This window comes from Piliocolobus tephrosceles, chromosome 18 (assembly GCF_002776525.5).
Source record: "Piliocolobus tephrosceles isolate RC106 chromosome 18, ASM277652v3, whole genome shotgun sequence".
NCBI classification, from domain to species: Eukaryota; Metazoa; Chordata; class Mammalia; order Primates; family Cercopithecidae; genus Piliocolobus; species Piliocolobus tephrosceles.
Window position 1 is genome coordinate 66165961 of NC_045451.1, and position 14822 is coordinate 66180782.

The window sequence follows — 14822 nt, forward strand, 5'->3', positions numbered from 1 at the left end:
GATCACTTAAGGCCTGGAGTTTGGTACCAGCCTGGCCAACATGGCGAAACCCCGTCTCTATTAAAAATACAAAAATTAGCCGGGTGTGGTGAAGGGCAGCTGTAGTCCCAGCTACTTGGGAGGCCAAGGCAGGAGAATCACGTGAACCTGGGAGGTGGAGGCTACAGTGAGACAAGATCGCCCCACTGCACTCCAGCCTGGGTGACAGAGCAAGACACCATCTCGAAAACAAAAAACAAAAACCTTAATATAAATCAATTAAAATAATCAATTATAAATAAAAATCAAACAAAACTCTTATTATATCAATAAAAGCCTGGTGTAATATCTCAGAGTAAAATTGTCCTGAAATGCTGTCAACTTCAGGTTACCATTCAGTCAAACAATCTCAATGGGCCTCATCTTAGAACTGATGAGAATAAATATTCAGAGTGTTTGTCAATGCAAAAGTAGAAAGCATATGCGGGAAAAGTGTCAATCATGAAGAGAATACCCTGATTTCTCTCAGTTATAAAATCTAGGTTTATGGTCAGAATCAGCTGATTTTTCACGATAGTCTCCCTGTGGCTTCCTGCCCTAAGAACCATCTGACATGACACTATTACTCACTCCTCAGCCACTTTAATCATTTTACTTTGCAGTTTTCTTTTGGAGCACTGAGCATCTCAGCTCAGGTTAAACATAGGCAGGAAAAGAGATCTTCTACCCAGAAGCTTGTCAAGTGCAGTTCCACACCCTGTAGAGAAGGAAGGCCGGTAAACAGAATGTGAATCTGACTACAAGCCTGACTACTGACCTCTTCAGGGACAAGCGGTTCGATCATGGGGGCATCCTCCTGCCTCGCAGCCAGTCGCACGGGGGAGGTGGAAAGCCTCTTCTCCCATTCATTCGTTATGGCAGTGTCTGTTGAGGTTTCTAAGAAGGTCCTTTTTAGCTCGCTAATGTTGGTTTGATGTTTCATCAGGTCATCTTGAGTTTTTTCTAGCTCCTATATTCAGAACACAAAGTATCCAACAGTCAACGTTTCACGTGTGTTCCTTTCAGCTCTTTGGTTTGCTTTTAAAGTAATGTCAATCTTATTAGTACTCAAAATAAAACAAAATTTTGATCAAGGCTCATGGCACTACCACAAACACTCTGGTGAAAATGTGATTTTCCCATGGAAAGGAAACAGAAAAAAAAAAAAAAAACTAGTTCACACAAACATGAATACCAAAAGAATTTTAGAAGGTAAACTATAAAGAGTACCATTCACATGTATCCTGAGAGAATTAAAATAAATATACACACAGGAAAAGGGATCTATATCTAGGAGAGAATAAGGAATCAGAAGCTGAGAAGTCACCCCCACTTATTAACAGATGAGCACACAGTTCATGCATCACAGTACAAGCCCAGAGGTATTACACTAAAAGAAAAACAACACACACAAACATGCACTGGTATATACCAATACCAACCTCTAACATAAGATTACTATGTTTGACATACACATTTTCACCCTTTATTCGTTTAATCAGACTATTCTGAAAAAAGTGGAGAAGAAAGGGAAAAGTAAGGGACACAGTCGTCAAGGGAACAAATGCCAACCTACACACTGCACCAACAACATGGTAACCAGCTACAGAGCATGCTGAAAGATCTGAACGCTGTAGACAAACAATGAGTTATCACACACAGTTTTTTTTTTTATTGCTGTTGTTTTGTTTTTAATGTTCTACCTGTGCCTTGAGCTCTGCATCTTCCTCCTGGTCCGACTGCCAGCATCAAGAAAGAGTGGGAAATAAAGTCTTACATGCAATTTACTCTAAGATTGAAGAACTACGGTCTACATAGACTTGCTAAATGTGGGCACTCGTATGCTCTTGCATATGGATGCCACTTCTTTCTTGTACACAAACCACAACATTCTCACACACAATTAGGAAGCTTAATAAGAATATAGGAACATAGGAGTGAAAGAGTTCTGGCCTGGTGGGTCTTTGGCATTTTGACCAGCAGACACACGTGGTTGAGAGGGTGACAGCAAGGGCGTGGCAGGTTTTTCTTGATGAACATTAGAAATAGTTCAGGAAGCGAGGGGAGCCAGATTAAAATTAAAATTTGTAAGAATAGCTATGATGACACAATAATGAGAGCTCAAGTGTAGTGTATGAATCCCATCCTATGAGGTTAGTGATTATGATTCCCAATTGGTAGACCAGAGAACCCATGCTCAAAGAATATGAAGAATTTTGCATGGACGTTCCCACAATTTAAAGTTTCTTGAAACCTTGATTTTCTTTTTTCTTTTTTTTTTTTTTTTGATAGAGTCTCGCTTTGTTGCCCAGGCTGGAGTGCAACGGCGCGATCTCGGCTTGCTGCAACCCCCACCTCCTGGGTTCAAGCAATTCTCCTGCCTCAGCCTCCCAGGTAGCTGGGATTACAGGTGCCCGCCACCACGCCTGGCTAATTTTTTGTATGTTTAGTAGAGACGGGGTTTCACCATGTTCACCAGGCTAGTCTGGAACTCCTAACCTCAAGTGATCCCAAAGTTCTGGGATTATAGGCGTGAGCCACCACGCCTGGCCAATTTTCTTGAATGTATATAGTTAAGAACAAACTTGGGAGGGGAGAAGACAAATACGGGGCAAGTAAGAAAGTTTTTTTTAAAAAAGAGAAATCAACTACTATCAACAACAGCATGATTTCTTTTACAGGTTTTAGACGGGACAATTTTTGAGATTTGAAAAAATACAGTTATCCCAAAGCCACCTCATTCTCCTGGTTTTTCCAATTTCAAGGAGCGGTCTAATCCCTGGACTGCTGTCTGAGTATCAGTAATCAGTAAGCAGGTCAAGCCACATCTGCATGCAGCGGCAAAGCTGTGTCTCTCACTATGGCTCTTGGACTCAGGACTGGATATTATGCCCTTGTGCTAGGAGAGGAGACCCAGAATGAAATTCGAGGTGAGAAAAGGATCACACCAAGTCAGGGGCCTTAAGAAAATCATTTAGTCTACCTAGGTCTCCCTCTTCTTATTTGCCAATGGGGACAAGACTGCTTACTCTTCATATTCTACACTGACCACTGTTGTGTTGGCCACCTATAGAAGGGGAAGAGTTTCATCAGTATCACGGGGCACACAGGAAATTGAAACACAGTGCTAATGTGCTGCAGACACGCCTGTTCTTCAGTGCATGGGAGTTCACAGCTCTTCATTTTATTTTCAAACTTCATAATCTACCTATGTTACAGGTATTCCCTTGCATGCTTTAAATGTTATATAACAAATTTTAAAACTACTGTAGACGTTTAAGGTATTATTATTAACGATTTTTCCTTTTAGCGCACTTTAAGATTCCAATGAAATTTACTGGATGTACTACCCTGTGGCTACATGTAACTAACTCTTATAAAATCAAGGTGTAGCTTTGTGATAGTTGGCAAAGAAAATTACCAACTTGTAATAGATTTATATATGATTGCTTAAAAGAATCTGCATAATAGTTTTAACAATATCATCTTTAACGTTACATTATGATTGTCAAGTTTTGGATTGAACTCTGACATTTCTAAAGAAAGAAACCTAATAAAATGCCATCATGAAAGATGTTTTCTGAAGATATTTTCAATTAAGTGATACACAGATACCACTTACAACATTTTTAGTTTTTTTCTAAATACTCAACTAGAAAACATTATTATAATAGGATGATGCAAAAAATAACATAAAAGCAACCTAAAATAAACATGATTACAAAGTAAAAACTAAATTCAGCTAGTAAAAAGTAGCCGAATTACCATCGATAAACGTTTTCACTTCCATTAGTACCCAGACATTATTTTTAAAGATATTTTAACTACTTAATGGTAGGGAAGATTTGAAAAACAATATAAGCCACACACACACACACACACACACACACACACATTTAATGTACCCTAAAGAAAAGAGGAGAAATAACAGTATATCTTCTATCACTGTTTAATGTGATTATGTTTTTCAAAAATAAAGTACTAACAATAATTTGAAAATTCATTTCTTATGAGTGACCAAGGCTATGGTCAAAGGCTACAAAAATGAGTAAGGTAAGTCTTATTTTATCAAGAATTATTTCATCATTGGGGAATTAAAAATATATCTGCATCAAGCCAAAATACTAGTTAATTGTGACCTTCTTCCCATTCATCCTATCATACATCTATAGCCTCTCATTTGAGATACAATTTTTTCTTAAAAAAAAATGTATTATCAGTCTAGGCAAGTCTTTCTCAAAATACATCCTAAGATATGCAGAGTCAATATCGCCTGGGAACTTGTTAGAAATATAAATTCTCAAGTCCACCCCCAGCCCTTCTGAATGAGAAACATGAGGCTGGAATCCTCCAGGTAATTGTGACGTAGGCCAGAGTTTAAGAACCACTGGTCTAGATGACAAAATACATATTTAACTTCCACTGTTAAAGTTAGAACTGATTGCCATTACAACAGCTTCCTATGTGGAGTTCTTAAACGCAGAGCCACCCCACAAGGCGATTTCAGTACGCCACTACCAGCCACTCTCAGCCACGATACCAACCTCAGTGGCGGTGGTCTCCCCATCGGCTGCAGTGTCCGTGCGCTCACTGTCGGTCTGTTGACCACAGAAGTGATCAGGTTCCAGGAGGAAGGCAGGGACAGAAAGTAAACCATCTGGTCAAACACGGTCTGGCACAGGTCGGACGGATCATTTTCTTTCTCTGTGATTTCTCTGTGTCATACTACCTTCCCACAAGAACACAAGTTCAAGCAAAGCAACAGAAGGGCCAGAGCTAGGTGTCATCAACAGAGCCAACTCATAGGAAGACCTGAGGCGCACTCAGCTGCAGGAGCTGGGGAGCCACACTGACCTGTCCGGTTCTATGTCTCAGGGAAACCAATGTGTCATCCCCACACCCCTCCTCCAACTTTTAACTAAAAACCTCAAGCAAGATCTCCTTAAAATGTTTAATGCAAATAAAATTGATGTTTATATATATTTTATTCTAGTAATATTTCACATCTGAAAGGTAAATGAAAATGTCAATTTACAGAAAAAGTTACTGTAACAGTCACTGGACTTTCAGCCCCTCATTTATACCATTATGATAATTTATATCCATTTAAGGCCATCAGGCTGTCCGCATTACCTGTCAATTATAAAAGGCACAATGCCAGTGACTCACAGGTATATATTTTTTATGGGAAAAAAATAACTCAATTTTCAAGTAGCATTGCTAACTCGATATTTTTTAAGACTGCATGTTATTTTGCCCCACCCTCCAATATAAAGAAGTATATTGAAGTATGTATTTAAACATCTTGCTCCAAAAATACCATTCAAATGAAGCAAATAATAAGAAGGATTGTTGAAACAATAGACAGAGAGAGAGAAAGAGAGAAACATCTACTTGGAAACAAATAAAACAAAGCACAGCATTTGACAGAGCCTAGGTTTTGAGAAGAATGAGAACAGTAATTTCAGGACTGGTTTTTAATCTGTTTCACAGGGGTTTATGACTTACAAGCTGTTTTCTCTTGAGTAGAGTAGAGCCATGGACATCTAAATGTCCTAGTATTAACTGACTTTCCCTCCACAGATATCAACTAATCATTAATAAAGTTTCCTTCATCAAATATTTGTGATTAATATTTTGAAAACAAAAATCAAAATGGGAGGGGAATCTATGATGCTGAATCTGGTTCTTAAAATAACCTCCCACTACAAAGAACAAGAAATGTCAAGAAGGGACAACTGGGACAGTGTTGTTTCCACTGACAAAACTAAACTCTGGCTAGGCTGATTTCTTGGCACTAGCTGCATGTTTCATGTTGCATACTCCTAAAAGAAAGGGAGGCTGAACACACACTCAGCACATGTACCTCGGGACACCATTCTGGCACCTTTGCTACCAAGTCTAAGTGGAAAATAATTTTCCGGAGGTTGGTAAGGAAAGCATGTTGACACATTTTCGTGACCTGACCAGCTTGGTTAACAACTGGGGGCAGGAGATGGCTGTTAAGTTTCTTACAAGGGTGATTGTTGCTATGGGATTAGTAGGGCTGTACTGAGTGACAGCCCTGGGAAAGGCCAGTTTGAATTAGTAAGAGAGACCAGTTATTTGTTTAGGTGTACAGAATAACTCAAAGATCTTAGGCTTTCAAGAATAAGTAAGAATGACTTGCACTTAGTGTTTTATTTTTTTAGACAGGGTCTCACTCTGTCACCCAAGCTGGAGTGCAGTAGTGCAATCTTGGCTCACTGCAACCTCTGCCTCCTGGGTTCAAGCGATTCTCGTGCCGCAGCCTCCCTAATAGCTGGGACTATAGGTGCATGCCACCATGCCTGGCTAATTTTTGTGCTTTTAGTAGAGGCAGGGTTTCACCATGTTGGCCAGGCTGGTCTCAAACTCCTGACCTCAAGTGATCCGCCTGCCTCGGCCTCCCAAAGTGTTGGGATTACCGGGGTAAGCCACTGCACGCCCAGCTGAAATGACTTGCATTTAGTGTTCTAATTAGTTGTGTCAAACACTTATAAAACTCTCGAAAGTGTTTCTCCTCCAGTCTAGCTTATTTCCCTTATGGTTTTAAAATTTACTTCAGTAACTTGCAAACATTTTAGCATCAGGGGGCAGTGGTCGTTAAGACGGAAAGGTTTAATGTCAGATGAACATGAGCTCAAATCCTTTCTGTTCAAACCTGTGGCACATTGGGTACTTTTTATATTTTAGTCCCAGTTTCCTTCCTGTAAAATGGGGAAAATAACAGCCCTAACTGTATTGGATAATGGATACTAAACACTGTATATAATGCCTGACACACTCAGAGCTAAAAAAATGCCTATAATAATTATATTATATAGTCATTCCTATTTTTCTTAGCCATATACAAATAGCATAGTCCATATATAAAATTTCTTGAATTCCTATTTAGCATCTAGTCAGTCCATAGTATAGTGCCTGATCAATAGTAAATAAATGAGTAAGGCTGAATAAAGCAGTTTTTATATCAACTGGTATTTCTATAATGTACGATGCCTACATAAAACTGCAAATGTATAGCATATCATAAACTATCATATTATACTATGTTTATGTAATTTAAAATGTTATAAATCAGTTAATCAATTTTTCTTCCTCTTGATTTGAACTCATCTCTATTTTTCTTTGTGTTATCAAAAAATTACTCAGAAATACACATGTAATAGCATTTTATGGTTTGGGGAGGTAGGTTCATCTCATGTTTCTTGATAGGATATTTTGATATCCTGCCCCTTCTTATTTGACCATTCTGAAAGTACAAAAGAAAAATCATGACTGGTCAACAGCTTTATAATGTGAAATGATGAAGCCTTTTTATACTGGATTTCACTCTTGAGAAAGGCTGGAAATAAGCCACTATAACATGTTAAAAATGTAAGCAATGATGATACAATATTTAAAAAGAATTAATTGCTAGTGACTTGGCAAAACAAAGTGACAAGGTTGAATTGTATGTTAAGAAGTCACCCAGTGTAGCTACCACAGTGCTTGAGGCCTAGAGATGAAATCAGGCCATGTAAGCAAATGGCAATTTAAATAAAACAATCCAGGATGACCTCAATATGAGTTCCCTAGCTCAGCCTGAACTAGAATGCACAGCTCTTAACACTTCAAGAGACAACACTGAACAGACGGCTAGTTACAGAGTCGGATGGCAGGAGAGCCATCATATGGGCTGACTAGGGCTGTGGAGAAGGGTGATGAAGACTCCAGTGGTCAGTGCTAATTCATGGTTTCGGAGGTTTGAGATAACAAGGACAGTTATGACCGGGAAGCTCCAATCACATACATGTTCACTAGCTTGTAACAAGTAACTGCTGTGATTTGTTTTGCCAATGTAATGCAGACATGCCCAAGTTTAACATTAATTCTCATGCACTGATTACAACAAGATGTATACCCTGGATTAGGCACAAGATCTGTGTGGTTTGCTATACAAAAGTTCAAACATTTATTTTGAATTTAGAAAAGCACAAAACAGCAATCTCTTTTGCCTTATGTTAGCTTGATGACTAACTCCACTGTTAAAGGAAAAATATATCTCCATGTTAGAAATCAGCTAATAAATAATAAAATTGTCTTTGTAGACAATATTGTGTTCTTAACTGTAATATGTTCTAGTCCAACACTATTTGATAGTATTACCAATATGAGAAATAGTGATATCAAAGCCTAGGATTTCAAGTAGTTCTCAAAATATTTTCCATGTGTAAAAAGTTATTTATATATCAGTTGGAGCAAATCGTTATATATAACTCAAGAACCTTGAAAATGTTTTCTTATGCAAAGTCTATTAAAAGTGTAGACTTTTACTTAAAACACCTGTGAGACCATTCACATTTTTTTTCTTCTGCTGCAAAGAAATGGTCATAATTCCAGTAACTAGAGATACTCGCACACCCTCAACATATAATACTACATACTCACAGGTGCAGCTCAAATTATGACTTTCTAGCTGAGCACAGAATCAGACTTTCTTTCCTTTTTTAGCATTGCCTTGACTTTGTGACTTTTGAAAAAAATGCTAAGAGTATTTTCCTTTTCTCCTATCACAACAGCTCTTGTTCTGTGGGAACAGGAGGGCTGCAGGGAGCCTGGGGAGAGGTGTGGGCAGGGGCGTGCATCAGAGCAACCAGGGCTTCTGGTGGCAGCTTCTATTATTCTTCCCCGCACTCTGTTTGAAGCCTGGAGAAAGAGAAACTGCTGGGCTGTTCACAGGGCTGTGGGGTGGTGGGAAAGGAGAGCAATTAACAGGAAGAACCACTGGCTACCATGCCGGCTGCCGACCGCTCGAGTGGAGGACGGGAGCCTGCCCTGCAGCAGCATGCCTTCAAAGATGGAGGCTGATAGCTCAGGGTCTTTCCCCCACTGTGTCCACGTCCGGCTGGCAGCCACAGAGGCCCAGCCTTACCACACTGTGAAAATGGGGGGATTCTGAGGCTCATACTGCAGTTGAAAGAATCGCTGTCATATTATCTGCATTGGCATTGCTAGCACTGGTGAAATTTCAGCCTGTCTGTGCATTGTTTGAAAACTTCAATTTAGTCCTTTTCTGATTGTGTTTGAACACTGCTGCACTGCATGCCGTTGCTTCTGGGCCTGTTTCTGCCCTTCCAATGGCTGATGTCACGTGGGTGCTTTCAACTGCTCTGACACAACACAATGCGGGATCTGATGGACACAGCTCTCTGTGAGTAACAGTGACTGTCCGGTAACGATGAGGGGGCGGTGGGGACATTTCAGGATCTTCAGGGAGGAGATACCTTTGCAATTTTAGAAAGCTACCCAATGTGGACAATGACACATCCCCTCTGCGGATGCACTCTTCCACCTCTCCTTGACTATCATTTAAGTTGAAACAACTCATCATCGGTCTTATATGTGATTTACCTTATTAAACAATAACTGATCAGAACTTTTAGCTTCGCCCTGATCTTTTACATGGCTAATGGGTTACATACAATTGACTTCTGGCTGAGTCTTTCATCCCACGTAGAACTCAGTGGGTAGCAGAACGATTCCGGGTTGGGCTCAGACTGCTACATCCACATGGTGTTGTGCCTAACCCTGGGGCCCAGGTTGGACTCCCCAACACACAGAAACCTCAACATATTGGCACAGACAATAAATGAGGCTCTGAAAGTAGGACCACTATGGCAGCAGCCGGCTAACACTGTTTCGGACTCAAGCACGGAACACGAAGGGGAAGCGTGTTCTATGCCGAGGTACACACCTCTTCCTCTGAACTGTCACTCGGGTCATTGTCTAGGGAGGCGCTCAAGGAGGCCGCCTTGGGCTCCAGGTAGCAGAGGCACAGAGCCAGAGGGAAGGAGAGAGTGAGAGCATATGGCACTGAGAAGGAGGCAGACAGCAGAAAGAAAAAGATGAAGAGGAAACAGGGCACGAGGGACGGTGAGCGGATCGGGAGGTAATGCTGCAAGCTCTGGGGCAGGAGGTTGGTTTCAGAAAGGTTGGGGAAAGAGAGGTACCCATCATCATCCAGGAGGGAGGGGAATGACTCGGGGAGCTGCAAGGAGAAGGAGAACAGGGTGGTCCCCTTGCCAGTTTGCTGTCTGTAGCTAAAAGCCACATCTTGATCCCCTAGGTAAGGCCTCCCTGGGCCATCAGAGTCCAAGGCGGGCTCTCCCGGCATGTGCTCAGCTCTGGACGGCTCGTAACCTGGCAGTTTGCAGTCATTCTCCTTACACCTCCTACGGAGCTCTGTGGGAGATGTGGGGGCACAATGGGCGGATGGGGGTGACAAGGGACATGAGTCAGTGCCAAGCCCAGGTGACTGATGTGAAAGAGACAGAGAGAGACAGAAAGCAGCAAACAGAGGTGCAAAAGGACAAAAAGAAAACTGCAATTAGTTAATTTTCTTATGGGTATCAATATAAAATTGTAAAACAAAAATTTTAGCACTAGGGTTGCTCATGAATGTTAAAAGTATTCAAGCTGCATGCCAATGTTGCCACGAATGGCTACATTTCTCCCATTAGACCATCATACACGGGTGGAATTCTTTAAAAACTCAGAACAGAAGGTATTTGTGGGCAATCCCAAAGTCTACACATCTCACATGATCAAAAACTTTCATTTTAGACCACAACTCTAGAAAGTTTCAGGTTTTGGGGAACAAACACAAGTAAATCTGATAACTTAAAATCAAGACTTTCAATAACCTTCTCCTGATTTCCAGGTAGCAGAGCTGTTACTATAGTTCAGCTAGATTAAAAATAAAGATGAAATCCAATCCAGATTTTGATTAAAAAAGAAATCTCTAACATTAGTCCTTTCCTTGGTTATTCAATTATATCCGAAACAGAGAGTTTATGTTCTAAATCGAGAAGTTTCTGGCCCCACTCCTATCTGGTAAGTAGTTACAATCAGGGATTCGACACTTAGCACTTCTGAATATCTCACTCCTCAAAAAGAACTGAAGTTCCCTTGAAAATTCTATTTTAGCTCCTTTACTTAGGACATTTGTGGAACTTCAACTCAAGTGATTTCAAGAAGCTAACTAGAAACAACGTGTTTTCTTGTAACATGCTTTGCCAGTATTTACTTTCTATTGTTTATGATGCATAATAATAGAAAGATATAATTTCCCAGGCTTCTGATTTTTTCTTAACAGATAAAGGGCATCTTTAGATCTCTGGTTTGAGGCCTTAATATAATGATAACAGCAGGGTTTTCCACAAGTGCTCCCCTGGTGAGCGCAAACTTTAATGGGGTACGTGCCCTACTTTCCCTCTCTCTGGGTCCTGGAAGTCTCCACGACCAGCGTGTTTCCTCTGCAGGTGGTGGAGGGGTTGCTGGACAAGAAGGGGAGGAAGGAAAGCACACAAGCCCCAAGCAGGGAGGTACCTTCCTGTACCTGCCCCAAGCCCCTGGGCAGGTACAAGAGCTGCTGCAGGCCAGGAAGTCCAAGCCTGAAGGTAATGAGACTCCTGCTGATGTCTGTGTCACTGCATGTGTGTATGTGTGTGTTTTGTCCAGTGGCCTGACAGCATGGAAATTACCCAGCCTGCCTTGTGTGGTTATCCAATCCTGACTTGGGGAGAAGTGGTAAATACGGCAACAGAAAGAAAATGCACAAATAAAGTTACATCTGAGGCATGAGGGAAAGAAAATGCACAAATAAAATAAAATCATAGTCCTTCGGCATTGGAAGGGTCTCCTTCTACTATGAGACAAGTATGTCTTTTCCCACATACTCGCGTTTGACATTAAAGACAGCACTTTAAACAGGAACCTGCACAAATCTCATTCAACTAAAATAATGTAGGTGCTACACTCTTAACTTCTGCATGAAGACAACTGTCCTCCAGCATGGAAGTGAGGCGGCCCCATGATCAGGGGATCCCAGCCTGGGAAACGTGCCTCCTTCCCAGGCAACCTAGTGGACCAGCCTTTCAAGAACTATTTTCAGTAATACACTTTCATTTTGGTTGAAAAATAAGTACCCTCTCGGTTACTTTTTTGAAGATGGAGTAAGATAAAATTAAGGTTTATTTTACCTTCCATGCTGATTATTAAAGTCATTTCTAAAAGACAGCTTTGCACTGGGGAAACCAAGCCAGCCCACACCTATACGAGCACCAGATTTCAGCTACAGGCTTCCTGAAGATGTTCTGCCCACAGTGCTGGCTTCTCAGAGACTCAGGCTATGAGGCTGGCAGCGCCCTTTGTCCTTTTATTTTCCCACATCACAAATGGCACCAAGTGAGGACAGCTTAGTGCTATGTTTTACATAAACAAACTTGTGGTCTTCTAAAATCAAATAAAGCAAAAATGTCTGGCCTTATCTTGGGAGCAAAACTAAAAATCATTTACATTGATGTGTCACTTCTTCATACTTATACATCCACGGGAATCTTATGTTGGTATGGCGATTTTACAAAATGTTAGAATAAGAAGAAGAACCAAGTATTGGTTTTTTGGGTGGACTATCTTCTTTTCTGTCCCCTTTCAAGCCTTCCTTGACTGAACAGACAGGAAGAGTGTAAAAACAAAATTTAGAACAAAGCACATTTTAACAGCAAAAGTTATCGAAATATCCCTGCCATTATTTCCTACTCTGTGCTTAATTTTGTGTTTGCCAAACAAATGATCTTATCCTAAAAAATAAAAGATGATGGATTGGGTCATTTGTAATATTTTCATATAACTACAAACATTATTTGTCTATGTTAAGACGTCGCTGCTAAATTCTTGCCAAAAGGAACACTTTCCATAGAATCCACGGTAGTGATTCTCCATCTCTATTTGAAGAGCTCACGTACAAAAGAGCACTCATGAATCAGATTTACTCAAATTTTAGGATAACCCATGGGTTATTACGAGCATTTTCATTCTGCTACTTCCTCTTACTCTATGCTCTGTACAGGCCAGGAGGCACTCTGTTTTTCCATTATTATTAGGTATAAACCTCCTGAAGTGTTTTTTGACTTTTAAAGTATTTTTCTGAAAAGTTGCTTTGTAGTGCTGATCACCAGAAAAAAAAATAGTGTTTAAAAATTATATTAAAAAAGATACTTAATTTGGGGTGAAACGATGTTACAAAGTTTAATGAATTAAACACTGAAAGAAGAAACTGCTGCCAAACTCACTGTTTATCTTCTACTGCAACCTTCTGCCTTAACATCCCTTTTCAAAACATGGCCAGTCACTACTCTGCTGATTAGATCGTAAGTAAAAACATACAGGCTGTGGTCACTCCAAGTACTTATAGTCAGAAGAATGGTAATATGATAATTGCGTATCTAGAAAAATATGCTGTACTTGGGTAGGAGAATGAGGCCAGAAACAAAGAAAACTTTAGTGACAGTTCTGAAATATGAGCCCACACAGAAAAATATAATAAGCCACCGAAAGTATTTTTAAGATACACATACAGGACAGCTATTGAAAGTCTTACATAGCACACAAGTCATTAAAAGACAAATTTTCAAAGAGCTATGAATGAATCTTTCAGAGGAAAAATGTTGAAACAGGAATCATAATCTAAAAATTGTCATATGAATGTGAGCAGTGCTGACATATGATTTACCCTAAATCTCAGCACATTCCTGGTTTACAGCCTCAGCATCATTTAGTCATTCTTAAAAGCTGGAGCAAGCTCTAGCAGGCAGTCTGGGAGCTATACCTTTCCCTCGTGCCGGATGGCCGAGACAGGCGTGACTTCTTCCCCCTTCCTCCGTTTGTCCTCTTCCTCGTCCCGCTCCTCCTCGGCCTTCTTCTCCGGAGTCACAGTGGTGATCAAGTTGGTCTGAGAGATGCCTTTTGTTGTGGCGTACTGGCCAGTACCAACCTCTGCAGCAGACACAGAATCCTTCATGTATATTTCATGGTTTTCATTCACTGATGCTAAAAGCAAATACAATTGAAGAAATAAAATCCAAAATAGTTAGGTCAGAAGATAGATGAACACCACCAACTATACCTTTACTGAAAAAGAAGAATACCATCACAAAATAACAGATTTGTCATGAAAAAACAAATCAGTGCTGCAGGGACCTTCCCGTAAGCACGAGCTTCCTGTATTTCCTATACCAGCGCTTTAAAATTCTTGAAATGCTCATGTCTTGGAATTTCCTCTCTCCTCAGGCTCTCTGGTGAGGATGTGTGTAAGTGTGGACGTGAGTGGAGGGCCACGAGGCGAGGCTGCCGCTGGGCCTGTTATCACCCGGAGTCACTGGCTGGCACTGGCACCCGTCTCGTAGTGGCCAATTCCACACCTAACGGCAGCCTCTGCAGTACACAATTGCTCTAATACACCTGGCTCTTTGGAAGTGCCATTCACCAAGAAGCACTGAACTGGTTTTCTTATTATTATTATTAGTGTTGAAAAGTTTGTCACTCTTACAATATAAAAGCTCCATTGGTAATAACAAAAATTAATCATCTTGGTGGAGATTATAAAATACAGATGGCAATTCTATTTGTCTAAAGCACAGAAATGTTTTCATTTCTACTGAATTTTAAACAGGCTACCATAATATGCATATACATTTACTCATCTCTAATATTTTGAGAAAACACAATGAATGTTGCTAAACGAAATTCATGCAAATACAAAACATGCAAATGCAAGAGAATAAGACATAGCCTTTCATCCCAGCTAAAACGTCTTAGTGAAAAGATGCTTAATTGAGTTAAATCTTAAAATCTGGTACTCATTATTTTAGGTTTCAGATATAAAATTTATTAAAACTTACAAATGTTACTTTTCAAACACACAGTAACTAATCACAGACAAAATATAATCTACATTATTA

General features: G+C 40.3%; 1 protein-coding gene across 4 annotated transcripts in view; it reads right to left on the reverse strand.

The window, feature by feature from the left end:
- The window catches only part of EPB41L3 (erythrocyte membrane protein band 4.1 like 3), a 151858-nt gene that overhangs the window by 13071 nt on the left and 123965 nt on the right, over nucleotides 1-14822 (reverse strand). For 2 of the 4 annotated variants that reach the window (XM_023228485.1, XM_023228482.1), the window contains exons 12-14: nucleotides 13691-13911; nucleotides 4563-4616; nucleotides 797-988 (exon numbers count right to left, since the gene is read on the reverse strand). In XM_023228485.1, the coding sequence (XP_023084253.1) occupies nucleotides 797-988; nucleotides 4563-4616; nucleotides 13691-13911 (467 nt within the window). The remainder of the gene's footprint in view (nucleotides 1-796; nucleotides 989-4562; nucleotides 4617-13690; nucleotides 13912-14822) is intronic. The other 2 variants (XM_023228483.1, XM_023228484.1) reach the window with 2 other exon arrangements.